Genomic DNA, 27,043 nt, shown 5'->3' with positions numbered 1-27,043 from the left:
AGGAACCAGCCATCTCAGGATTTACAAGAGCCAAAATTCATGAATCATGATCATGCTTTTCTTTGAGGTTAAGATTGCAAGACCTGAGAATTTTTAATAACTGTTCAGAAAAAATAAAGGGCAATTGGCCAACTTAATCTTCTGGTGTTTCTTCAAAATTGCTGATGCGCTTGAGCAATCTGTTTATTTTAATATTTTCTCTGAATAAAAGCCAGTAATACAAAGTCTGAAAGATCAGTTAGTTATGGCAGGAAATGGAGGTTTCTACCATTGGCTATGGCAATAGAAGGTTCAAGATGTTCTGTGTTGTGACTCCTATCACCATCAGCCCTTATGAAGAAACTCTGATAAACCATTTGGGGATATGCACTTCATTGAGAATATTTATTTCAATCTTTATTTATTATAATATCAGGGCTAGAGATCCTTCCTACTAACATTTTGTCAATTTCTATGATTTAGCAAACTGGAAGCAGGCACCTGTGATCTATATGAAAGACTCCTGAGATGCTAATGGATCTTCATAAACTCACTCATCTGTTGTTGAAGAACGAGAGTTGCCTCAGATTTGGGATAAAACACATGAAAGACATGATTTTGCCCCTCAGCTTCCACCAGTGTCACTTCTTTCACCCCTTTCTTTGCCAGAAACTGTGCATACATCACTCCCCTTTCATTCAAGAAATCCAAGCCAGCCACATAAACCGCCACTGCTGGAAAAGCACTCCATTCAGCTGCAGATACATCTTGCATCTCGAAGTTACATCCAAAGTAATCTCGGTTAGACCCTTCTGGTATACTTAGACCCCAGAACATGTCATTCATCGCCACGTCTCCTGGTGCCCCTTCAGACATCTCTTTCTTAGTCCTTTTCTCACTTCCAAAATAAGGATGAATCAACATCAATCCTTTGATTTCAACCTGATAGGTTTTACTCCTTACTGCCCTGATAGCAACCTGGTGTGTAATGTTCCCTCCAGCACTGTCTCCGGATAGAAACACTCGAGAAAGATCAGCCTGCTTAAGCCAAGGTTCAGAACTCACATTGTTACTTAGCCATTCAAGTGAGCGGAAACAATCATCGTAAGCAATCGGAAGGCGATTCTCCGGTGCCAAACGATAGTCAACGGAAAGGACAATGGACTGGGATGCAACGGAGAAGTCTCCAAGGAAGTGATGGAATCCAAGCCAGGTTGTTGAGCAAATACAAAAGCCACCACCATGAAAATAAACCACAACTGGAAGCTGACTCACAGACCCTTGAGTATCAGGAACGAACAACCTCGCGGTCATTGGCTTCGATGAGTCAATCACCACATCCTTGAACTTGAATCCATCCGAATATGATTCCGCTGAGTCAGGGACTGTTTCTGAGGCAAACCGTTTTACAGAACCATCAGAAAAGACTTGGAGGTATCCAGGTGCTTCTGCAACTATGGACATTTTTGTTAAAGATGGATATATTCAAGGATATTAAGGCCTTGAAGTTTCACAGAAAGCAATGGAGAATGAGTGCAGGGATATAAAGGATCATACGGTTCTGCTGAGATACAAGTAAAGGTGATGGGCAGCAGTTCAGAGTCAGAAGAGGAACAGGATGGTCATTTAGAGGGCATTAGGAAATCAATATATTATTATTATTATTATATAAGCGGAATTGGCATGGAAATTTCATTCAAGAAAAAAAGAAGAAGATGGAGTCTCTGTTAGGTTGATCACGTAAAAATGTGCAATTAATTAGTCAACCTAACTCTCTCAGGTGCAGCAAGAACCAAATTCATTAAAAATAACAAAATTTATAACTTTCATCGCGCCAGATAGGGGTCGAACCTATGACCTTCTGCTTAGGAAACAGACGCTCTATCCACTGAGCTACAGGCGCTTGTTCATACTATCACTTTGCAGTCAATATATCTTGTACTTTTGTTCACTCTCATAAGTCACAAAAACCACGTAAAGTCCTGCTTTTCAAAAATATTAAAAAATATATATTTTTATTTTTAATATTACCCGACCAAAACAATTAAAAAACACTTAAAAATAATACTAATTTAATGTTTTATTGAATTTACATACTTTAAAAAACAGATTAAATCACATTACCAAATACTTGCGATGGCAACTTGACATATATTAATTTTTTGATATGGATATTATTAAACAAAACTTAAAATTCAACACAGATATATACAGGTGCATGTGTTACACAGCATAAATATATATAATATTTATTATTTTATTATTTGATATATGTATATTAACTTTGAATACACACACACACACACACACTCTTTTACTTTATATCAAATAATAAATAATATTCAGTTAATAAGTAATTGAATAAATATCATGCTATCTGAATATATAAATATAATTGAAACTGAGCCATGAATATTCATTTATTATTAAAAGCAAAAACCATCTTCCCAGAAATATATAACCAAAATCGAGTGAAGCTGAAGTACAGGATAACAGCGACATAAAAGTCGCAACCAAATTTATATTCCACAAAAAAACAAATAGCAGGGCTTCCTTCTAATATTTAAGAATTTACAGGAATAAAATGGAGAGTCACTAAGCTATGATTTAAGCACACCAATGTCACGGTATCAGAATCCATTTGTATAATATAAGAGAAAGAGAAATTAACAAGTTTGCTATTCTGATTTTCTCGAAAAACAGAATGAAGAAGTCTATTTGGCTGCTTGTTCCAAGACATTAACTTTCTTCCAATCCCCCTCCTGTGTATTAACTTGCAAAGGGGGCAATGAATACACGCTTACAGTTGAGCTTCCACTCCGAATATCCTTCAAGACGCGAAGTGCTGACAGTGTTAGCTTCACGTACATGCTTTCCATATACTCAATCTCTGGGAGTTCGCTGGGAACTCTGAGCGACCTCTCTGAACTTTCAGTTGAAGTTTTGGTATCAAGGCCGCTTATCTCATCAGTTATTTGAGGAGAGACGGATGGTTCTTTTCTAGAGAAAATATGATCCAGCATCGTCTCACACTCCTTAATAAGCTTGTTAAGTACATGAGTTGTGTAGAATGGCTGTTGCATAATCCTTTGGATGAAGGGCATGCGGACCAGAGCTCCAGTTCTCTTATCATATTTCTTCAGTATCTTCACTAGTCCTGCAAACAGAACGCAAAGATTCAGAAGAATAATTTCAAGTTGTTGAATGAGAAAAACCTCCATTCCAAGCACTTCTTCGACTTAGGCCTGGTTTAGGATAAGTAGCTGCCTCAGTGGCAAGTTTCTTTGTTGCTCTTTTTTTCCTCCCACTACACTAAACAAGTGACCCTCATGCACGCAATACCAGAGGCTTATCCCTATACAAGTCTAATCAATTCCCATCAAGTGGCACTACTGAGCTCATGTCAACTTAATATGCATTCTTATTTGCCATAGTCTCTCGATTTGTAAGCCATTCAACATAACATTGGCAATGTCACCGAAAGGCTAGTTGCTCACAAGGATATAAATCATATTCAATGAACTGTCCATCACGCTTAATCCACAGAGATCACAGGATTTCACCAACCACAGGAAAGGGAGACAAATACCTGTATAGTTAAGGGCACTGTAATTCTCCAACAACACCATCTCTCCATGAAAATCCACTATCTCCCTCCCTACTTTCATCAGCTCTTCATTTGAATCCTTCGCCTTTCCTGCTCCATCTTGTAGCTCCTGCATTGCAATCACAGCCCAAAAATCACATTTCAATTACAACACATGTCAACCCCAACCACATTCTCCCAAATCCCATCACTTTATAAAAAGAAATGCACTTCAAGTTTATAAATTTCACTCTCTTTTTCATGTTCATGTCAACCAATCACTTGAATTCCACATCAACCATTAAACACACAAATTCCTATCTTCTACAAATACAATTCAAACCCAAAACGTTTATTCAATGCACTCGATATCACTCGCATGCAAATGAGCCCCGAATCCAGATTACCTCCCTCTCGCACACATGTGGGACCCACTTGAAAAGGAGGGAGCATGATCCATGAGATAACCTGCTTTCTTTCTTTTCTTCTCTACTTTTTTTTTCCCCATATACTCACTAGCAATTTCATATAAACCGTAAGAAAAAATATATTTTCTACCCAAAACTCAATCACTGAAGACATATTAATATTGAAAAAAATAAATAAAAAATAAACATGTAATATCAATTAGAAAAAAGGCCAAGACCAAACAAACAAACATGAACTACAAGAATAAAAACTAAATCGAAATTAAAATTCAAATAAGAAAAAAAATATACCTTCCATTTGATAACATAATCCTCTTCTTTCTCGACAATAAAAGAATTAAACTTCTCCATCTCATCTTCCAAAACCCTAACAAAATCAATTACCTCCTTCTCCACCTCACCACTGTCCATTTGATCATCATCCAATCTAGGCCGTTTATTCAGTGGCTTATCACCCTCCTTAGGATAAATTAACTTCAATTGTTTCTTCAGATCTTTATAAGATAAGAACTTATCTCTCCAATCCGGCAACGTTTCCTCCATTAAATTACTTAAGCTCTTCCAGAACTTCATTGTTTTCCTCACCGCACCAGATCACTGCCGCTGGAGAAGACAATCGTTAAATGATTGGTGATGGTAATTATTTATTTAACTTTTTATTATTATGAGAGATAATTATGAGAGAGAGAGAGAGAGAGAGAGAGATTAGACGTGGCTGGCTGTGGGTTAGAGAGAGAAAATGCGGGGCGTAAAGGAGAATAGAACATTCGTAGGAACTCGAATATCCTCTTTGTGCTTGTCTCCACAGAGTGAGAGGATATAATCTTTTCTGGTGACTACAAATTGATCCCTAAACTATAAATTATCTTTTCATAATGTCATCAAAGTTTCAATATTAACCTTTTAGTCTAGAATTAATAGGTTTTAATCAATGTTGTCCTTATCAGAGAAATTAACAGAATTTATTTGTATTGTAGGAAGCAAAAACAAATTAAATTATATGCATAAAAGGATCTTTCTCATTTTTCGGATAAGTTGGTTTTATCAAATTTAAATAAATTATTTTATTTGATGTGATTCGATAAGTTTTTGTTTTTTTTATTTGAAAAAATAGTATATCATATCAAATTATTTTTTTCTTCTCACATAAATATAAAATTTATCACAAAATCCCAATTTTATGTGAGAAAAAGGAAAATAATTCTTGAAATACTAAATAATTAACAGGGTAAACGTCAAATTTAATATCAAATTATATGTTTGTTATAATTTTTTATTTAGATTGTGCACGTGTATAATAAGGTGTCATGGAGCACACTAACGTGGCTCATTTATAGCCCCATGTTTTCAAATGGGTTGTTTCTATTTGGTGATTTTCACAAGTATTTGAGACCATGTCTGTGTTGGAAGTTGAATACTTTGGTTTTGTGTTAATGTGCTGAAGAATTGTTTGCTGTTTTAAAAATATTTTTAAAAAATATTATTTTTTTATGTTTTAAATTAATAATTTTGATTGTTTTCAAATATTTTAATATACTATATCAAAAATAATTTTTTAAAAACAAATATATATACATATATATATATATATATTATTTTAATATATTTTCAAATACAAAACATTTTAAAAAATAATTACAATTATATTTTCATACACCACGAAATCATAACTTTGTTACATTTTAAATTTGTATTCAAGAGAATGAAATTTTGATAGTCTGTGTTGTAAATGATTAGTGGCATGCCACGTGTCTTTGTTGGTAACTATACATCTACCCAAAAAAAATTTATGCCACGATATATTAATAATATTAAAAAGATCTTAATAAAATAAAATAAAATTTAAAATATTAAAAAATTATTAAAAATAAACTAAATGAACCATAATTTAAATAATAATTATGGGATACTTGAGTTATTATTAATAATATTTTTGATGTAACATTTTAAATGTTATTTGATTCATTTTATTGAAGTCTGTATTGTAATTCAAGCTTTAATATATTTATGAGATTTATTTATTTATTTATCTCTCTTTTCTCTATCCTCACATGCAATCCATTCACTTTTTTTTTTTTTTGAATGTCACGATTTAAAATGTTATAATTTTTAATTATAACTTTTACTGTTTTACAAACTATGCTATTTAGTAATTTATTAGATGCAATGCCCGTGCCATGTTGTGGGCTTGTGGCATATTTATATATTGTTGTAGGTTTATGAAAAAAATCATAAAAAAATAAAAAATATATAAAGAAAAATTATTACAATTCGCAATGTTTTCAAGGAAAAAACACAAAGCTAAATTTTCAATCAGTTTAATATTAAAAAAAATAAAATTAACAAAAATAATTCTAAAAAAAACTCATAATAAAAAAAAATAAAAGAAAAAAACAATGCAGGGAAACACTGTAGCAATCTATAGTGTTTCATGAGAAAATCTACCGTTGTAATTCTCAACCAGCTCAATATTAAAAATAATAAAATCGATAAAGATAATTTAAAAAAAATTATAAAAAAAATCATATAGGGGAACATTGTAGCAATCCATGGTGTTTTTTAAAAAAAACTAAAAAGCTAAATTCTCAACCAGCTCAACATGAAAAAAATAAAATCGACAAAGACAATTATGAAAAAAAATCATAAAAAAAATCATGTGGGGAAACACTGTAACAATCCATAGTGTTTTAAAAAAAAATTACAAAGTTAAATTCTCAACCAGCTCAATATTAAAAAAATAAAATCGACAAAAACAATTATGTAATAAAAAGAAAAAAGAAGAAAAAAAAAGATAATTTTAGAAAAAAAAAAGAAAAAACAAATGAAGCAAAATGGGAAAAAAATATGGGGAAAGTTAAAGTTAAATTTTTAATTAGTTCAATATTAAAAAAAATCAATAAAGATAATTTTAAAAAAAAACATAGAAACAAAAAATAAAATAAAAAGACAATTTTGGGAAGAAAAAAAAACATGTAAAGCCCAAATAAAAAAGAAAAAAACAAAAAAAAAGTGAGGAAAAAAAAAAAAAAAGACAATCTTAGAAAAATAAAATAAAAAAACATGTAAAACAAAAAAAACAAAACGAAAAAGAAAAACCAAACGAAAAAAAAATGTGGGGAAAGCTGTATTACTTATTAATTAAACTTTATTATTATTATTTTTTTTAAATACCAACCCCAGGCGGGGAAAAGAGAAAGTGACCTCAGCTAAAAAAAAAATGGTTCCTTTCTCTCGGAACAACTTCTCCTAGGAGGTAACCACAAGTCCAAAAGAACTTCACATGCAGGCTGTTGACCAAAACAGCTTCACAAGCAGGCTGTCAACCAAAACACCTTGACGTACAAGCTATTAACCAACACCCATGCTATATATACATCACCTTTGTTCTCTTTGTTTAGCCACTCACACTATCCTCCTCTCTAACTCACTGAAAACCCATGAAGATTGTCTCAATTCTAGCTTGATCAGGATCATAACTTAAAAGGGATAAACAGAGGTTAGTACTTTTATTTTGATGATACATTATTGTGTGATTCATTTTGATTTAGATTGTGCATGTGTATAATAATGTGTCCTGGGTTTTGCTATGGGGGAACGGGTTCTTTTTTATGAAAAGGGTTGATGGGGTTTGATAAAATGGTTTTTTTTCCCGTCATCTTAATAGTATATGATGCATTGGTTTAGATTGTTCATGTGTTCGCGAGTGTGTTCTGGGTTTTGCTATGGAAAGATGGGTTCTTTTTAATGAATGGGTTGATGGGGTTTGTTGAAATCCTGTCTGGTTGCTGAGAAGGTGTAAAGAGAACGGAACTAAGGTGTTTTTTTTATTATTATTAAAGCTGCAAACCTTCGCAAATGGATTGTTTCTATTTGGTAACCTTGTTACAAGCATGAGAAAGTGCCTTTTTTTTTTAGTTTAATAATATATGATCATGTTTTTCACTGGTTTGGATTGTTTATATGATAATTAGTTTGTCCCGGGTGTTGCATTGGAAAAATGTTGTTCTTATATGAAATGGGTTGATGGGGTTTGTTGAAATTCTGTTTGGTAACTGATAAGTGTTAAGAGAATTGGAATTTGGGTTTTTTTTTTTTTTTTAAAAAAATCAAGGCCCCAAACTTCTCAAATGAGTTGTTTCTATTTATAAACTTGTTAAAAGTATTTTGCTTAGTGGGAAAGAGCTTTTGTTTTGTTATTTTGATGTATACGATATTTGACACGTTTGATTTATTTTGATTATGTGTTAACTAGTGTGTCCTGGGTTTTGCTGTGGACCAATGGGGCTTCTTGTGGAGCACATTAACTTGGCTCATTTGAAATTCTGTTTGTTACTGAGAAAGTAGAAGGAAAATTGAAACGGGCACTGTTTTAGATTAAAGCCCCATGTTTTCAAATGGGTTGTTTCTTTTTGGTGATTTTCACACAAGTATTTGATACCATGTCTATGTGGGAAGTTGAATACTTTGGTTTTGTGTTAATGGGGTTAAATCAAAATTCTGTTACATTTGAAATATGCAGTCAGAGAATGAAATTTTGATAGTCTGTGTTGTAAATGATTAGTGGCATGCCACATGCCTTTGCTGGTAACTACATATTTAAGATTATTTCTGGAAAAAATTTCCAGTCTCGAGCTTTAAATTTTGTTTGTTGTTGGCACTTGTTGTGAATTTGTTATTTCATTCGTTTATTTGAGAGAATGCGTTGGGTTGATGTTCAATGTGTTGCAAGAAAGTATAATCTTCAATATCTCTGTTCTGTTTGTCATGTTTTCTTTAACAGGTTCTTGGTAGAAGATTTTGCTATATTCTTTAGCAGCAGGTGAATCTTTAACAATAGAATGGAGGCAGAAGGAAGTACGAAGGAAACAGTGGTAACCCAAGTTAGTGTTGGTGGGTTTGACATTCATGTCACTGCAAAAGATCTTTTGGAATACTTGGACAGAGCTATTGGACTTGTTTGGCGGTGTAGATTGAAGACTTCGTGGACTCCTCCTGAGTCCTATCCCAACTTTGAGATCACTGACATGACAAAGATCGAAAGGACAGAAGATTATAGGAGAGTGGTGCCCCATGCATTTGTGCACTTTGCCTTACCTCAATCAGCAACTTCGGCTATGAATGCTTCAGAGCGCTGCGAGCTCTTCTTGAATAACAAAGCATTGAAGGTTAGCTTGGGGCCTAAAAATCCTTTCACCTTGAATCAGCGGAGGAGGACAACAACTCCCTTTAAGCTATCTGATGTGGGCTTTGAGATAGGGAACTTGGTTAGTCGTGACGAGTTCTTTGTTGGTTGGAGAGGACCTCCCTCTGGTGTTGATTTTCTAGTAGATCCTTTTGATGGAACATGCAGGTTTTGCTTCTCTAGAAATACTGCTTTCTCCCTCAAAAGTACATCTGAACATGCTGTTATAAAATGTGATTTTAAAGTGGAGTTCCTAGTGAGAGACATTAATGAGATCATACAGTACACTGAAACATCATGTCTAGTTCTTTTGTTGCAGCTGGCTTCTGCACCTTGGGTCTGGTATAGAACTGCTGATGATGATATTGAAGCATGGGTTCCTTTTGATTTGTTGGATGATGATGATCCTTGGATCCGGACCACAGATTTTACAGCGAGCGGGGCTATTGGTCGGTGCCATTCTTATAGAGTATCAATCCCTCCTCGTCACGGTTCAAAGTTGAGAAAGGCTGTGAAATTTCTCAAGGAACGGAGGGTTCAGGTCCTTCAGGAGGAAAACCACAGACGACGGATCAGGATTTTGGACGAACCGGACTTTGGAATGCCCATGTCAGATCCATTCTTTTGTATTCATCACAAGGAGGGAATAGCTTTTGAGGTATTGTTTTTGGTGAATGCTGTCATGCATAAAGGCATATTCAATCAGCATCAATTATCAAATGACTTCTTTGACTTGTTGAGAAATCAACATACTGAAGTCAATGTGTCTGCACTGAAGCACATCTGTACTTACAGACGCCCAGTGTTCAACGCTTATAGGAGGCTTAAAGCTGTCCAAGAATGGTTGCTGAAGAACCCAAACCTTTTTAAAAATCCGAAACAGTTGGGCGACATTGTAGAGATTAGAAGGCTGGTCATCACTCCAACTAAAGCCTACTGCCTTCCACCTGAAGTCGAACTCTCCAATAGGGTTTTGAGGAAATACAAGGATGTTGCTGATCGATTTCTCAGAGTTACCTTCATGGATGAGGGCTTGCAGAGAATGAATTCAAATGTTCTAAACTATTATGTTGCTCCTATTGTCAAAGACATCACATCTAAATCCTTCCCTCAGAAAACAAGAATCTTCAAACGAGTGAGGAGCATTCTGACTGAAGGGTTTTGTTTATGTGGTCGGAGATACTCCTTTTTGGCCTTCTCGGCCAATCAACTGAGGGACCAATCTGCTTGGTTTTTTGCTGAAGAAAGAAACGTAAGTGTGCTGGATATTAAAAGCTGGATGGGGAAGTTCACCAATAGGAACATTGCAAAGTGTGCGGCAAGAATGGGTCAGTGTTTTTCCTCCACTTATGCAACTATAGAAGTTCCACCAGAAGAGGTTAATTCTGATCTTCCTGATATTGAAAGGAATGGCTATGTTTTCTCTGATGGCATTGGCATTATCACTCCAGATCTTGCTAGGGAAGTTGCAGAGAAACTCAAATTAGATATTGATCCCCCCTGCGCTTACCAAATCAGATATGCTGGTTGCAAAGGAGTGGTGGCTTGTTGGCCAGGGAAAGGTGACGGTGCCCGCTTGTCTTTGAGGCCAAGCATGAACAAGTTCCAATCAAACCATACGACTTTGGAAATCTGTTCTTGGACTAGGTTTCAACCTGGTTTCCTAAACAGGCAGATAATTACGCTGCTCTCAACTCTCAATGTTCCTGATGCAGTATTCTGGAAGATGCAGGAAACTATGGTCTCCAAACTAAACCAAATGCTTGTTAACTCAGATGTTGCATTTGATGTCCTAACCGCATCATGTGCTGACCAAGGGAATGTTGCTGCTATAATGTTGAGTGCAGGTTTCAAGCCTCATAAGGAACCTCATTTACGAGGAATGCTAACTTGTGTAAGGGCTGCACAGCTTTGGGGACTTAGAGAAAAGACTCGAATTTTTGTTCCCTCGGGAAGATGGTTGATGGGCTGCTTGGACGAGCTAGGGATGCTTGAACAAGGCCAATGCTTTATTCAAGTGTCAAATTCATCTCTGGAAAAATGTTTTATGAAGCATGGCGCAAAGTTTAGTGAGGCCAAGAAAAATCTTCAAGTCGTCAAAGGGACTGTGGTAATAGCTAAGAATCCCTGTCTTCATCCTGGAGATGTAAGGGTTTTGGAAGCGGTTGATGTCCCAGGGCTTCACCACTTGTATGATTGCCTTGTCTTCCCACAGAAAGGTGAGAGGCCCCACACAAATGAAGCTTCTGGAAGTGATCTTGATGGGGATCTCTACTTTGTCACTTGGGATGAAAACCTAATTCCTCCCAGTAAGAGGAGCTGGATACCCATGCAGTACGACGCTGCAGAAGCCAAACTTCTTGCTCGTCCTGTCAATCATCAGGTATCTGTGTGCTTTATTCAAATATTACCTCAGAAGTTTGTGGAATATTGTAGTGCTCGTAACGTTATCTGCAAATATATTTTTCACTCCTGTTACCTTGAGAGAGTTTCTTCACCTCCTTTACTCTGTAAATTGGGTAACTCATACATGTCCCTAATCTTAAGCATAATACCCATGTGAAGAACCTTCATGCCAGTTTTAACTTTCATAAACATACAGGGAGGATATTTTGTATTTTTGTCTCTTTTAATCCAGGATATATGATAGCAATTCTCAAGTTCAGTATCATCCTACTTTCTGAGCTACAAGTCTTGTATCTGCACCTTCTCTAAACCATTTGCATGCATCAGACATCAGGGGCAACTAGTTCATGCAATGTTAGAAGTTTGAGCATTATAGGAGTGCAGGTTCTGATTTTAATAGAAACCTTTCAGTGTAAAAATGCTGAAGGATGCGAGTTTCCAAACTCCTTTTCCCTGGATTCCACCTGAAGGAAGGTTATAACCGGGTATTAGCCTTTTTCTTATAAAAACAAGAAAAACATTGCTGCGTCATTCTAATTCTACTACGTTGCTGAACTGGAAGATCAGATATGAGGGAAAATCATGCTTGGCAGAAACTGATATATTTGTATCGTGTATACATTTCTGAATACCGCTGAGGATTCGGATTGTAGGTCATTTAATTATTTTGTGGTTGGGGGATAAACCGTGTAGAATGCCATGCATGCCACTGAGTAAATTTCTAATGTTTTGTATTTTTGTCATACAGGATATTATAGAATTCTTTGCAAAAAACATGGTGAACGAGAATTTAGGAGCAATATGCAATGCACACGTGGTTCATGCTGATTTGAGTGAGAATGGTGCTACGGATAAGAACTGCCTAACGCTGGCAGAGTTAGCTGCTACAGCTGTTGATTTTCCCAAGACTGGGAAAGTTGTTAGCATGCCTCCATATTTGAAACCCAAAATGTACCCAGATTTTATGGGGAAAGAGGAATACCAGTCCTACAAGTCAGAGAAAATTTTGGGAAGGCTATATCGCCAGATAAAAGATGCTTATGATGAAGATGTAGCTGCATCTTCGGAGCTTAATCTCGTGCCTGGTGATATCCCTTATGATTCTGATCTTGAAGTGGTGGGAGCTAGTGATTATATCAGTGATGCCTGGGATCAAAAGTGCTCATATGATGGGCAGTTGAATGGCCTTCTTTCTCAGTATAAAGTGAAGAGGGAGGAAGAGGTTGTAACAGGGCACATATGGTCTATGCCGAAGTACAGCAGCCGGAAGCAAGGAGAGCTGAAAGATAGGCTTAAACATTCTTACAATTCTTTAAAGAAAGAATTCAGGCAAATCTTTGAGAAAATGGATTTAGAGTTTGAGCAACTTGAGGATGGTGAAAAGAACAAGCTTTATGAGCAGAAGGCGTCGGCTTGGTACCAGGTTGTCTACCATCCTCATTGGGTGAAGAAATCTCTGGAGTTACAAGATACAGATGGTGCTGGTACTTCAGTGATGCTGAGCTTTGCTTGGATTGCAGCTGATTACCTTGCTCGGATCAAGATTCGGCATAGGGAAATGGGAAATGTTGACTCTGCTAAGCCTGTCAACTCACTGGCCAAGTATCTTGCTGACAGAATGTGACCAGCATCTGAAAGTGTTACCTAGTTATGTTTTGTGGCCTTGATACTTTTTGGCTGGAATGCCACTCTGTTATAATATTGTTAATACTAGTAACTGTCGTGTTTTTTGTTATACAAGATGCTGGATTTTGAACTGGTATCATCACTGTTGCTAATAGTGTTCTCATGTTGCAATGACAGTCCTTGGAATGATCTAGTGGTTTTATTTCCTAAGATCAGGTCAGAAAGGTTGGAAGTCATTTTTTTCTTTTTCTAGACATGAATATTTGCACCAGACACAAGTAGATATATCCTAGCAGTTGAGGTCTATCCTAGCGGTTGTGTATCTGATTACTTTTTGCGAAGCAGGTTTGAGTTATAATGATTTCAATTTCTTTTGTTATTATTATGTAATGGGGGAGATATATCCTCTATAGTGTTGCCTGAGGCTCAATGGGCCTACCGATGATGTTGATTCAGTGCACAACCTGGAGCTGCAGGACTGAACTGCAACCATACACTTTCATGTTTCTGGTTTCAATGGAACTTCTTTTTTCTTTATTATTATTATTATTGAAACTTGGTTTTTCACAAGTTCATATAGCGTACGATGTGGATTGCTATTGTTCAGGATTTATAATTTTTTAGTTGCCTGGTTAAGTGAGCCAGTTAGCTCTTTTCGTCTGCTGCAGGAGCCCAGAAACAGTTCTATCATACTAGCACGAAATTAAATTAGGATCTATCAGTTCTTTTTTAGAGATGGTTGGCTCTGTATGGTAGTTGGCTGCTCTGCTCTATCCTGACATACAGAGCAAGAAGAGAGGATCGGTCAAATTGTCAATGTGTAGTGTAGCTTTTCTCAGTTCTGTTCAGTCCGGAATCAGGAATGAGAGAGTGTGCACTTGATGCGGAATTGCTTGCAAATTTTTCTTATCACAGTGAAATATTATTTTGTTGATATTGGATATTTAAATTAGTATGGATATTTAGATTTATAAAAAGTAGAGAGATATTACTTGTAAGGTTTTTGGTGTTGATGTTATTTAGAGTATGGAAACACAGATGAAGAATTTTACAAAACATGCTTGTGTACCCATATAAATTGTAAATTTGAATTGTAATGACATCAATGACACCACATAACTATATTAGAAGGAAGTTGTAGGAAAATATAGTATTTGTAGAATATGATCGTAATCCTAATTTTATTCCCCATAATTTTTTAACATATATCATTCCATGTACGCTAAGCTATGAAAACCAAATGTCATCTTGAATAAATCATGTTTGTGATGAGATTACAAGTAGTTTAATGGGGTAATAAAAATAAGATATTAATGTCATATTTTTTATGATATATTAAAAATTCAATGCACAATAATATAATTCACAACTATAAAATTACTCCATGTTATTTTTATTTATTATATTACAAACAATACTTTCAAAAGATGTTTTAATTAAATACATTTAAACTATTTTTTACTTAATAAAAATTTAATTATAGATTCAGCCAAACACATATTTTAATCTAACAAATCATATTTAAAAGTAATTTTGTAAAATTTAATTTTTTAATCGTAACTACGAAAACTACTATAAAACTAAATATTCATTTAGAATATCAAATTACTTATGATAGACCATAAAAGGAAATGTTAAGTGAAGTATAAAGTATTTATCTCCGACATATTACATGATCCAATAAGTCTTTAATTATAAGTATTTTTATTAAATTATTTTTCAGGTAAATATTTTTCATGTTACATTTTTTTTCTGGGGAAGTGTTAATTATATCCCAAACAAGTTAATTTTTACGAGGCAGAAGTAATTTTCCAAGACTTATTTTGCCGACACGCATCTCTTCCAGCAGATTTCTACACCGATCCTACGAAATTTCAAGCTCCATCTTTCTTTTTCTTTGGAAAAGTAATATAAATTAATATATATTTTGTAGAAAAAACACACACACCTATATATATATATATATATATATATATATATATATATATATATATATATGATACATCATTATCACAATGGTGATGGTGCACTTTGATTCATTAATTGTATGAAAAATGCTTTAATTGATAATGTAAAGTGGCACCAAATTAATTAATGTTTTGTTTCAAAAAAGGTTGTATATGTAATATAGTCGCTGCTGTACAATACTGACTTTAAGGTAAGACATAACACATTCGAACTAATTTTGAAAAAAAATAATTTTTTTTATTTTTTATTTTAAATTAATTTTTTTCTAAATATTTTCAAATATCAAAAATAAATTTTAAAAAATAAAAATAATATTATTTTAATATATTTTTAATAAAAAAACATTTTAAAATAATCACGCTAGCTACAAAACACATCCTAAATCAACCATTATCATCATAATTGCATCCATTTCGAACTGCCACAGCTTCCTTATAGAGTGTTCTGTCAGCTGGATTAATTCTCTTTCAAATACACAATTAATTGGAGGATTGTCACTGTCTAATCTCTGTTCTTGTACTAATTTGTTATTGAATATATAATCACATTGTCTTAATCAAAATTCTCTTGTCTATTGAGCTTACAGGCTTCAAGTCCCAATGATGATCCAAAATAGGGAAATTTACATGCATATTGCTATATTTAAGTGAGCAATAACATATATATATATATATATATATATATATAAAGAACCTGAAACTTAATTTCCCAACTATATAATTAACTAAATCTCCATTGAACCCTTAAAAGGGTTTATGTCTGGATGTTTAAAGAATTCTTAATTAAATTCAAGAAATTATTATATAAATTTTGTTATGGTGTTGTATGTGCATGGATTTTTGGAATTAGAGTAGATATGCTTGAACCGCGTGTCTTTTTATAAACATGTGTTTAATATTATAATGCAGAATATTTTTTATTTAAAAATATATTAAAATAATTTTTTTATATTTTATTTTTATTTTTGATTTTATCGTATTAAAACTATTAAAAATAACTAAAAAAACATTATTTTTATGTTTCTTCAAGTAAAACGCATTTAAATTATTAAAAATTACTAAAAAAATATTAATTTAATTTAATGTTATGGGTTTGTTCTTGTTTCACAAACCTGTTTTTTTTTTTTTTTAAGAAAGAATGAGTGCCAATCTTACATGACTAATCATAAGCCAAGTACTCTTATCTTTTGTCCTAACCATGGTGGGTTAATTCTTGAGTCTTTTCTAACAATCAATAAAAATGATAATATCATATCTATATAGCAACGTATTTTTCTACAATTTCATTTTCACATGTATTTAAGTACTTGTATTTTTATGACTAAATTCGCACACCTATAAACAGGCAGGTAGGTATGCATATATGCCCCATGTCACGCTCATCTAATTAATACTCGAGCCACTCTTTAGAAAAAAAGGATATAGTATATGTACCTTTTCCACGACTGTTGCTGCAAATGCACAAAATCACAGATGAACACCATGTGAATTCACCATGTTATTGGCTGATCATTCTCCTTGCAAATCAGGCAAACTGGTTTCATAAACACTCCACAAGTTATATATATCTAGGATTGTGGCCCCTATCAACACAACTTGCATTGAGAAATTGTGTAAGGGTTCAAAGCAAGTGATTAATTATTGGTTTGTGCAATATTTCCAGTCACCAATCACAAGAACAAATAAGTTCCTTAAACCATGGAGATTATGAGGTGGGATTCTGTGACTGGCAACTATACATGGAGGAATTGGACAACTTATATAGGAATGGATGGGAGAAGGGATTCTTATACTAGCTAGCTGCCATGTAGGACATGCATGGAACAAGGTTTAATGTCTAAACCCCATAAGAAATAGAGGTAAATTAATGTCAATTCCGATTAAGCAGCTCTTCTATCATCTGCATAGCAATTCTATCCTCTTCTTCCGTACCATTTTCCGGCTCAATCTCAACCGTCGACGATGACTCTGTCTTCTTGTTGTAATTTCCAAGCTCCACCTTCATGACCCAATTTGAACTTGAACGAGAACCAGCTTTCTTCTGCCACACACCAATATGAGAGTTATCATTATCAAGCCTCAGGCAAGTGAGTGAAGGAGAAGGGTCTTTGCCGCAACACTTTCTTAGCTTTGAGTTGAGAAGCTCAGCCAGTGCCTTGGCAGGCAAGGGAGAGTTGTTATCTTTGCCAAGATTTGTGTCTTGATCAAGGTGAGTACTTGTCGGGAAATTGGTCTTGGCATTCTGTCCATTCATCAATATAGCTGCTTGATCATACGCTCTTGCTGCTGCCTCAGCTGTCTCAAATGTCCCCAGCCACACCCTCCTCTTCCTATACACAAAATAAACAAGAAACATTGAATTAATTCCCTAAGCTAGCTAGCCCATATCACAGCACCCTTCTCTCTACATTAAAGAGAAATGCCCATATCATAATGTGGCTAGCTAGCTAGCTAGCTAGCTAGGTTATACAAACACACACACAACCTGTTCTTTATATTTCCCAAGGAGGTAGATGATCTTATTAATGAAGAGTGAGTGGGTGAGGGGGAGACTTACAGTAATGGGTGGCGAATTTCAGACACCCAAGAGCCCCACTGGCGTTGCCTGACGCCTCTGAATTTCTTTGATTGTACCATGTTTCGGGAGAGGCAATTTAGAAAAATATTGCAGAGATCATAATGATAATGGTAAGTACGAGAGTGATCGGAGAGAAGCGAATGTGTTGTGGTGAAGAAAGAGGTAATGAAAAGTGGACCTTGCGCTTCATATGCAGACAAATTTATGTGAACTGTCGGTGAATTGGATGGGAAAAGTCCAAAGTCGCAATAAAGATTTCACCTACACATGAACTGGTGGTATGGAAAAATTACTTTGCCTACTTTCATACCAACTGGAATAAATGATAACATATACTCATTGCTTTGCCCAGCTGAGTAACCTCTAACATGTTCTACCAATCAAATCAAGAGGAGCCGAGGAGCTTACATTAATGTCAACACCATACTCTTTAAGTACACATGCGTGCAAACATTGCGCATGCTACGTGCTGCTGGAGAAAACAATTTCAAGGGTTGAGTTTTCCATGGCTGCAGTACTGTGTCTTCAGCTGAAATATGCATGCTTTAATATAGGCTTAATTTGTTTATGAGCTTGGTTGCTGTTGTAAGAACAAAATTCTTTTCAAAACATAAGATTCTCGTATCATAAATGTAGGAGAAAAAAATAATATGCAGAGAAACATAGAGAATATATGTTGTTGAATGAGTTGGAGTGAAGCCCTCGAATTAATGAGCTTGAATGGCTTGAAACTGCTTAGCCATGTTTTACTTGGTGAATATTGGAGATGTTTATAAATCTTGATTATGTTAGCTTGTCTTATAAAGTATGGAGAGTGGTGTTGCCTATACTTTATGGAGTTGTGGGTGTCTCGTAATGAGTAAAGCAATATGATAGAGAGTGACATTGAGAAAAAAATGAATATCATTAGTGGTAAGGTTGATCCTTATGATAATCTAATTTTGGATCTCCAGATATTTTCCTAATTTTTAAAAATATTTTAGTCCAATAAATCTCAGAAAAAAAAAATATTTTCAGTTCGCAAATAAGCGATTTAGGGTCTCGTTGAAGAAAATTGGAAGAAATAGTTGAAATCAGTCATAATTGTGCAAATTAAATATCCAATTAACTGAGGAGAAAAATTAAGATTGCGGGTAAAATTAGCTAATTTTGTAAGACAATGACCAAAATAAAAGAGATAGAAAGTTTTGGGCATCTAGTTAATTCAATCAAAGGACTTAATTAAAGATAAAATTGATTTTTAAGGTTATTTTGACTAAAATTGCACAAATTGGAGAGTCAAGATAAAAAATATAAAAGGCACCAATATTGAAGGACTAATTTGAGATAAGTGTGGTGTAAAATTAAAAGAAAAATTATGATTAAGTGAATTGGATCAAAATTGGAACAATTAGAAGTACAAGGAGCAAAATGAACATTGAAAAGAAAGAAAAGGATTAAATGAAACAAAGCATTTTGGATAAAAAGGCACAGTTTCGTGCAGTGAGCAATAGAAAAAAAAGGACACGCCAAAACAATATTAACTTGTGAGGCACTTATTCCAGAAAAGCAAGCACTCCATTAATTTGGGGCCCTCCTCTCCTGTTTTCTTCTCCATTTGAGGTTTTCACAAAAAAAAAAAAAAAAAAAAATTCTTCTTATAATTTTAACCCGAAATAATAAGATAAATTTATATATTTTGCATTTAAGTCAATAATACCTGAAACTTAATTTCAGGTACCATTAAATGCTTATACATTCTTTCAACCAAATCCAGCAGCATTTCAATAAAAAAGTCGGCCGTGGTGTCGAGCCTTCATAACATACGAGTGGCGGGGTTGATGGAGTTGGTAGTAGTGATTATTTGGTGGTGGCGAGCGGCGGTGGAGGTCTGGCTTGCTTCATCGTTGGTGCTGAGAAGATGGTCAAGTTATTCGTTCCCTCCCAGCGTGGAGTCTGGCGCCGCGCTCTGTTTTTTGAGGCCTCTGTATTTTGGGGAATAATTAAAAGAAATCAATCATGAGAAAAGAAAAAAAACAAAAAAATAAAAATATTAGCATAATGAAAATAAAAGGTGTAGGAAAAACTTTTACTATAGACACATTTACTTTTATCTCTTTTACATTTTATTATGGATTATAAAATTTTTATTTGGTCCTCGAACTTTTCATTTATATAATTAAGTTCTTTTAAGCTCAAATTGAAGTTTGATTGCATATTTTTTTGGGAATAAGGGTTGAATTAAAATATAGAGGACTAAAGTGAAAAACAAGAGTAACATAAGTGGTGGATTTGAAATTTGTTTTCAAGTTTCATTTTCATTTCCCATCTTTTTTAGATATTGTGTGACCAGCCCTTATAATTTTAAATATATATATTTTGATATCAAATTTTATTTCTCTTTTTTTAGTCTTTTTAGCTGAGGAGAGAGAAGAGGTCGCTGAAATTCAGCTTAGAGAGAGAAAAGTTGTCGTTGAGAAAGATTTAGGCCATTAAAACAGTCTAATTTTATGTCAAAATGTTTCATATGATGAGGGGGTTAAGATTATGTGTTTTTTGTTACCTTGAAAACATCTAAAAAATATATCTAAACTCAGAAAACCTTTTACTTTTGTGTTGATTTCGGGTTTTGAAACGGTTTTTTGTTTTGTTTTTAGAGGCCATAAATTGGTTTAGCAATATTTCTAGGGTGTTTTCTATGTGTTTGGGTAAAAAACAGGTTCCAAAATGAGTTCAGGTTTTAAAAAAGTCTTGTTTTTAATCCAAATGAATAGTTAACGGGTTGTAATCAGGTTTTTTACTGTTGTTTTTTTGCCGAAAAGAATTTTGAAATTAATAGACAACGTGTCATTTTTTTTTATCAAATCAAATAAACTTGTTAAACACAACCAGATAAATAACTCATATTACGATATTAAATATTTCAGTATACATTTATCTCCTAATTTTTTTAATTTTTCTTTTGGGTATTTTAAAAAAAAACAAACATGCACTTATTAATCTACAAGGACATGAATAATGTGGCATGACTTTGGCTCACGAGAGTTGAAACGAATCAAAATCCAATAGCACTTCATACAGCCATGGCAAGGAATGAATTGACGAAGCAGCAGCTGGCTTAATTAATTCAGTTGGAAGTTAGTAATTAGTTAATTTACTTCAAACAATATATTAAAGTGCGGTTGTCTGGAAAGATTATTTTTTAAAGTATTTTTTATTTAAAAATATATTAAAATAATATATTTTTATTGTTTAAAAATTATTTTTAACAATAATGCAACAAAATGATCTGAAAATATTAAAAAATATATTAATTTAAAATAAAAATAAAATAAAAAATTTCAAATTCTTTTAAAAATATTTATAAAACTTAAAATAAAACAAAATTTAATATTTAAATTAATTTGTGGAAGAGGACCCAGCCCTCTTCTTGGCCCTGAGCTAGCAGTGTGTCTTTAATCTTTATGCATAATAAGAACACCTGAAGTGGTTGAAACTTTTTGGATTTTGGTGCGGATTTGTCAACATTATGGCTTAAAAATAACAAAAAATATCACTAAATTTCTTTCCCCTAAACAATAAGTCAAACCTGAGCCGCCGTCATCTCTTCCTCCTCCATCTTCCTCCTCCATAACAGGTAAAACATATCTTTGTATACAGATCTGATCACTTTTTAAAGCTTTTAGTAAATAAATTTTCATTAGGAATTTTAGTAAATATTGACAAGTTTACCAAAATTTTCAAGTTTTAACATGAGTCATTTGCTATTTGATATCTTTTATGATATGACATTCAAGATTTGAAGCTCGTTCTAGGAGAAATAGTGACGATTATGATTTAATTGGTGAAAAGTGGAGGAGAAGTGAAAGAAAATGGTTGTTAGCCTTTTCTTGTTCGATGATGAGTGGTTTTTGAAAATTAATTTTTAAATTTTTTTGTATTTTTTTGTTATTAGATAAATTAATCAACGAAAAATATTTTTTAGTCAAAGAAAAATTTAATTAGATGTCATAAAAATGTTTTTTTTTAATTTTAGACGGAAAATATTTTCTAGAATTTGAGAAAAAATTAAAAATATCATATTATTTGTTGATTATAACAAATTTGATCCTTAAACTTTTGATTGCTATATATTTTGTTTTGAATCTTTTTTTTTCAATTTTACCCCCTGGAATTTGATTTAATTTGATTTTTATAGTAATTTTGGTTTTCATTTTTATAATTGTCATTTGCTTTTCTTTTATTATTTTTATAATTAAAATTTTTTATCTATCAAATTTGCTCTTCATTCTTTTGATCGCTACTTATTTTATTTGAAATAATTTATGAAATTGTAATTATTATTATTTTAATTTCATCATCTTTCAAATTTTTTTATCTGGTAGATTTGATCTTTATTGTTTTGATTGTTATTTATTTTATTTGAGATAATTTATGAAATTAGATTAATTTTTTCAATTTCATTCTCATTCAACTTTTTAATTTATAAGATTTGTTTCTCATTATTTTAATAATTTTTTTAAAAAAATATTAATAAGTTATTTTCCAGCTTATTTTTTATGAAATAACCAAACACTAAAAATTATTTTTTAATTTATTTTTCATGATACTATTAAATATCGAAAAGTATTTTACTTTCCAAAAAACTATTTTTCAAAATAAAACAACTTTATAGCAAACAAGTACGTTTTTAGTGTTTTTATTTTTCTTTTAGACATGTATTTGATAGAGATAGCACGAGAAAGGAGAGAAGGTGAGGGTGTAAAAAAGAGAGTGAGTGACGTGGAAATGGTTAATTTTAATGTTTTAATATATATAAAAGATTATTTTGTTAATTTTTAAAATTTACTTTAACCCAGAATAGAAAGTGTAGTTTTTGAAAAATCAATTGCAAAGTAAAAAAAAAATCAAACGGTAATTTCTTCTTGATTTAAACACGATTGTCTTATCTATTTTAATGATTTGGAAGAGAATAAGGAAGCTTGTTATTTCCAAAAGGAAGGTAACAATGGTGATTTAATATGGTGATGATTTTTCCACCATCAATAAACTCTATTTAGTAGCTTATTGCATTATGGACGACAATTAAAAGTATGTTTGTTAGCGTTACAGTGATTGTTTTTTAAATAATTTTTCGTGCTGAAATGCATGTCAATGATTTTTTTTATTTTTTAAAAATTATTTTTGACATCAGCACATCAAAACGATCCAAAACATACAAATCATATTAAATTTTAACAAAAAAAATAAATTTTTTGAAAACAAGGTTTACACCGCGTTCCCAAATGGTTTCTAAAAGTTCTTTGTTTCATATAAAATATTTCTTAAAAAAAATATATTTTTTTAATGCAAAACAAACACAAAAAATAATTAAAAAGTTAATAAAAAATATTTTTCATTCAATTCTTGAATAGTGTCAATTTGAAGAAAAATATTGTAATCTTGTTAAAAAGAATAAAATGTTTTCTTCGGCATTATTAACTTATAATATTCACAACTACCACCATCCACCACCACCATAATCATATTTTTATTATTAATATAATCAATATTTTATAATCATTTCACCATAATCTCCCATTATCACCACCACCCAATCATCATTGTTTTTATCACTATGATCATCATCAATAATAATAATTTTTGTCATTATCACAATAATTATCCTATCACTAATATTATTACTACTATTACTATAACTATAATTATCATTAACATTATCATTATAGTAATCATTATTATCATCATTTTTATCACAATAATTGATATTTTTTTCATCTTATTATTATTATTCAAAGACCATAAAAAAATAATTTATTTTCTAGAAAATAACTTATTTTTCACAGAAAAAAAAATTACCTAAGACAAACAAAAACTTACTAAGAGAGATGATTTACTATTCAACATCTCTTAATGAAAATTTTATTTCAAGCACGAGAAAGAAATTATTAATCAAACACTAATTATAGCACCAGCTAGGATAGTCTACTTAAAACATCTGTAGCAATCATGGAATTCTAAGGAAAAAAAAAACTTTAAAAATCAATACCACAATTTCAAACCTTATATTTGATCGATAAAATGGTTACTGCTTGATCATGAAAAAGAAGAGGTGGTTGTTGAAGGTAAAATTAAGATGGTGGGAGAGCAAACTGTATGTCACATAAGATCATATCTAGCCTTCATCCTTGCTAGAAACAAAGTGCTGTTTGAGATTCTTGATGCCAAGGTGAAACGATTGTGGTGTTGCTTTTCCTAAAATTCATTGCCTCTCCTTTGTTCTTTACTTATGTAGGACTACAATTTAATTTGAGAGCCTCTTTAGTAAAATACACAAGAAGAGATGGAGTAATTTACTTCTATGTTACTCACTGTTTTCGTCTTCAGTTCCATGAAATAGGAGCTGATTAGAGCTAGTAAAACTTTGGTTTAGAGAATGGAAAACATATCAGTTGCTTTAAATGAGGTTGAATTGGATTCTGTGCATGCCAATGGATAGAGTGTTTTGAGTTCACTTCTAGTTTGAGTAGATGATTGCCGATAAGAACATTATAGGTCTGATGATTTCTAATGGTGTAAGAAACTGGTGCTATCGAATCTTCTTCGAGATATTAAAAAGTACTGATATATTTTTATGGTATATTTGAGACTGATTCATGATGCACTGGAAACATTCAATCCTGAAAAACTTGATCATCCTTGCTATGCTACTTTTCACTGCTTTGAAGCCTGTTTCTGAGTTAGTTCAGTCACCTAGGCTGCTCTACTTGCAACATTTTAATTATCTGAATCAAAACGTCAGAGGGCGATCGGTAGCTTATTGAAAATCTAGATCAGTTTTCAGTTCTGTAATTTTAGTTCTGGAAAAGAGTGATGAAGGACATCTAGAGTCAGGCTTCAGGTTTCATTTCAGGTTTCCTACAGGAAAAACCTTCATATCATCTGCAGGTGTTATTTTCCCAGGATGTTTGCTTAGACTTTTTCCTGCATAGCCAATTAGTAGGATTGTTGATGAACTCGATTCTCACAGGATTTTAGATTTGTAACATGAACTTGCTGATCTACTATGCCTAAAATCTTTTTGCACTAACTCCCCCTATCATTATGCTTTGTTTCCTAACAATTTGGAGAGTGAAGGGTTTCGGAAGTTTGGCATGCAAACGATGTCTAGCCAACAGTCAAAATATCAGTATCCTGCCCGTCATCAGAGGTATTCCTTCCCTCTTTCGCAGCAAAACCACCACTCTTGATGCCAACCAAGACAGCAAAAGTCTCAGGGAATCAGAAGTCCACGATACGAGGGCATTCCTTACGTGTACTTCAACCAACGAAAGGGTTGCCCCAGGTTACTTTATATCAAGATGCTCAAGTTCCAGACAATTTTTCTCCGATGATTTCTTGCGCAGGAAAGCTTTATGAAGCTCAAATTAAGATGCTGGGAGCACATCTTTGATGCCATCAGCAATGAAAAACACCTGATTTACATAACTGGGTGGTCTGTATTTACCGAAATAACCTTGACAAGGGATCCCAAAGGGCCAAAACCAGGAGGTGAACTTAAATTAACCTGGGGAGCTGCTTAAGAAGAAGGTGTGACAGTTCTTATGCTTGTTTGGGATGACCGAACTTCTGTTGAAGAATTTAAGAAGGATGGACTTATGGCAACCCATGATGAAGAAACTGAAGAGTACTTCAATGGCTCGAAGGTGCATTGCTTTCTGTGCCCTCGCAATCCTGATGATGGAAGAAGCATGGTTCAGGGCTGTCAAGTCTCCACTTAAATTACAGAGTTGTTTAAAAAATATAGTTTTTCTTCACGCTAAACATTGTATTAGCATTACTAGTTTTTCTTAACCCGGCTCGCACGGGTTTCTAATCAAACTGTATCAGAGCTAATTAAAAGTAAATTGATTAATTTTACGAGTTTAAGTTGAAAGTTATTTTTTAAGTATTAAGATGATGGCATCTTGGATGGCCCTGGTCACCCCGTGACTTGGTTCATAAATTTAATTGGGTTTAATAAAAAAAAATTTAAATAATTTTTACTTAATTATATGATAAAAATTGATACTCATAATTTTAAATATCAACCATAAAATAGATGTTTGTTTGAAATTGTGATAACACTAAACAAAGCAAAAAAAACATAAAGCACTTATGAAGTCTATTTCTTAACCAATCCAATATCAAAAGATAAAATTAAAAGAAATAAATTTTTTTAATTATTACCAATATTTATTAAAAGATCAAATTGTTTCTAAGATCATGATTAAACCCTTGAAGTCAAGCCTTGAGAGTGAAAAAACAAAAAACTTAGATATTGTTGTTTTGCTGGTATTCTAATAATTTAACTTTGTGAAAAATAAGTAAAAAGACAATAGTAATATCGAATCAATTAAAAATATATAATTCACAATAATTGAAGGAGGGTGAGTATAAAAGGTATTATAAGGAAAAACCGGTAAATTTACTATTTCAATTCACAATAATTGATATGTGCAAATTTTCTAAACCTAGGTTAATTTTTTAGATTCACAATCAGAGAAATTGCATATCCGGTTTCAATTAAGAAATTCAATTCTCAATCAATTTAATGTTGAAGATGAAATTCAGAAAGAAGATTCCCAAATTAAAAAAATCACCAAAGAAAAAAAACAATAAAAAGAATGAGTATCCAATATGAAAGAAGAAGAAAAAATAAAGGGGAAGAAATTGAAAAAGAAAACAAATTCAAAAACTATCTTAAATAAAAGAAAAATAGAAATTAAAAGAATGAGGATTAAATATGACAAACTAAAAAAATTAAAGGCGGATGAAATTGAAAACAAAATCAAATTTGAGAAATTAATTAAAATAAAACAAATAGAAATAAATAAATAAATAAAAAGGGACGAAAAGAAAAGAAAAATAACATGAATGACAAACTTGAAGGGTTAGACATGGATTTCTAAGAGGAAAAAGAAAAAAATGGAAACAAAGGCCTCTAGCGACGCACTGGAGGTCCTTCAACCACACATGCTGCACGAGGAGGAAAAAAAGGTCAAGATGAATCCAATGATGCAGTGAAATAATGGTTTTGATAACCGGTATCAGTCGCACGCGTCGTCCGAAAATGCCAAAGTGTCGCACGTGTCAATAATTTTTTATTTTAAAAAATAATACTACATTGCCCTTGAAACCCAAAAATCATTACAAAAAAACCGTTTTGAAATGGCGAATAAACTCCTCTAATCAAGCTTTTGAGAGTTTGAATCCAAGAACAAGAAAGTCATTACACTATAGCAAAAATATAAAGTACCAAAAAGGCCCTTA

General features: G+C 32.8%; 4 protein-coding genes and 1 non-coding gene across 5 annotated transcripts; 1 reads left to right on the top strand and 4 right to left on the bottom strand.

Annotated features, from left to right (window-relative positions):
• Positions 1-510: 510 nt before the first annotated feature.
• Positions 511-1,453, bottom strand: LOC133674319 (probable carboxylesterase 6). The gene has a single exon (XM_062095364.1). The coding sequence runs from the start codon at positions 1,441-1,443 to the stop codon at positions 511-513; it is 933 nt and encodes a 310-aa protein (XP_061951348.1). The 5' UTR covers positions 1,444-1,453.
• A 356-nt stretch (positions 1,454-1,809) lies between these two features.
• On the bottom strand, positions 1,810-1,882 carry TRNAR-CCU (transfer RNA arginine (anticodon CCU)). The gene has a single exon. It is a non-coding gene; the product is annotated as a tRNA-Arg (tRNA).
• A 580-nt stretch (positions 1,883-2,462) lies between these two features.
• LOC133673663 (SPX domain-containing protein 1-like) lies at positions 2,463-4,792 on the bottom strand. Its single transcript, XM_062094505.1, has 3 exons — positions 4,285-4,792; positions 3,569-3,695; positions 2,463-3,136 (listed from the first exon to the last, which is right to left on the bottom strand). The coding sequence occupies exons 1-3, from the start codon at positions 4,564-4,566 to the stop codon at positions 2,694-2,696; spliced, it is 852 nt and encodes a 283-aa protein (XP_061950489.1). The 5' UTR covers positions 4,567-4,792; the 3' UTR covers positions 2,463-2,693.
• A 2,437-nt stretch (positions 4,793-7,229) lies between these two features.
• On the top strand, positions 7,230-13,586 carry LOC133674094 (RNA-dependent RNA polymerase 6-like). The gene is made up of 3 exons (XM_062095077.1): positions 7,230-7,489; positions 8,774-11,558; positions 12,330-13,586. Exons 2-3 carry the CDS (start codon positions 8,832-8,834, stop codon positions 13,203-13,205), a joined length of 3,603 nt encoding a protein of 1,200 aa, XP_061951061.1. The 5' UTR covers positions 7,230-7,489; positions 8,774-8,831; the 3' UTR covers positions 13,206-13,586.
• Positions 13,587-16,783: 3,197 nt separating this feature from the next.
• On the bottom strand, positions 16,784-17,982 carry LOC133674211 (ethylene-responsive transcription factor SHINE 2-like). The gene is made up of 2 exons (XM_062095230.1): positions 17,732-17,982; positions 16,784-17,504 (listed from the first exon to the last, which is right to left on the bottom strand). Exons 1-2 carry the CDS (start codon positions 17,809-17,811, stop codon positions 17,045-17,047), a joined length of 540 nt encoding a protein of 179 aa, XP_061951214.1. The 5' UTR covers positions 17,812-17,982; the 3' UTR covers positions 16,784-17,044.
• Between the last annotated feature and the right edge of the window lie 9,061 nt (positions 17,983-27,043).

This window comes from Populus nigra, chromosome 15, assembly GCF_951802175.1.
Source record: "Populus nigra chromosome 15, ddPopNigr1.1, whole genome shotgun sequence".
In the NCBI taxonomy this organism is placed as follows: Eukaryota; Viridiplantae; Streptophyta; class Magnoliopsida; order Malpighiales; family Salicaceae; genus Populus; species Populus nigra.
This window is presented reverse-complemented; position numbering and strand designations above follow the sequence as displayed.

Bases quoted from the DNA above. Each gene is read 5' to 3' on its own strand.
- LOC133674319 (XM_062095364.1), bottom strand. From the start codon at position 1,443: ATGTCCATAGTTGCAGAAGCACCTGGATACCTCCAAGTCTTTTCTGAT.
- LOC133673663 (XM_062094505.1), bottom strand. From the start codon at position 4,566: ATGAAGTTCTGGAAGAGCTTAAGTAATTTAATGGAGGAAACGTTGCCG. The intron at 3,696-4,284 runs GTATATTTTTTT...ATTGCAATGCAG, and splicing joins ATTATGTTATCAAATGGAAG to GAGCTACAAGATGGAGCAGG. The intron at 3,137-3,568 runs GTATTTGTCTCC...TTCTGTTTGCAG, and splicing joins CAGTGCCCTTAACTATACAG to GACTAGTGAAGATACTGAAG.
- LOC133674094 (XM_062095077.1), top strand. From the start codon at position 8,832: ATGGAGGCAGAAGGAAGTACGAAGGAAACAGTGGTAACCCAAGTTAGT. The intron at 11,559-12,329 runs GTATCTGTGTGC...TTTGTCATACAG, and splicing joins CTCGTCCTGTCAATCATCAG to GATATTATAGAATTCTTTGC.
- LOC133674211 (XM_062095230.1), bottom strand. From the start codon at position 17,811: ATGGTACAATCAAAGAAATTCAGAGGCGTCAGGCAACGCCAGTGGGGC. The intron at 17,505-17,731 runs GTAAGTCTCCCC...TTTTGTGTATAG, and splicing joins GAAATTCGCCACCCATTACT to GAAGAGGAGGGTGTGGCTGG.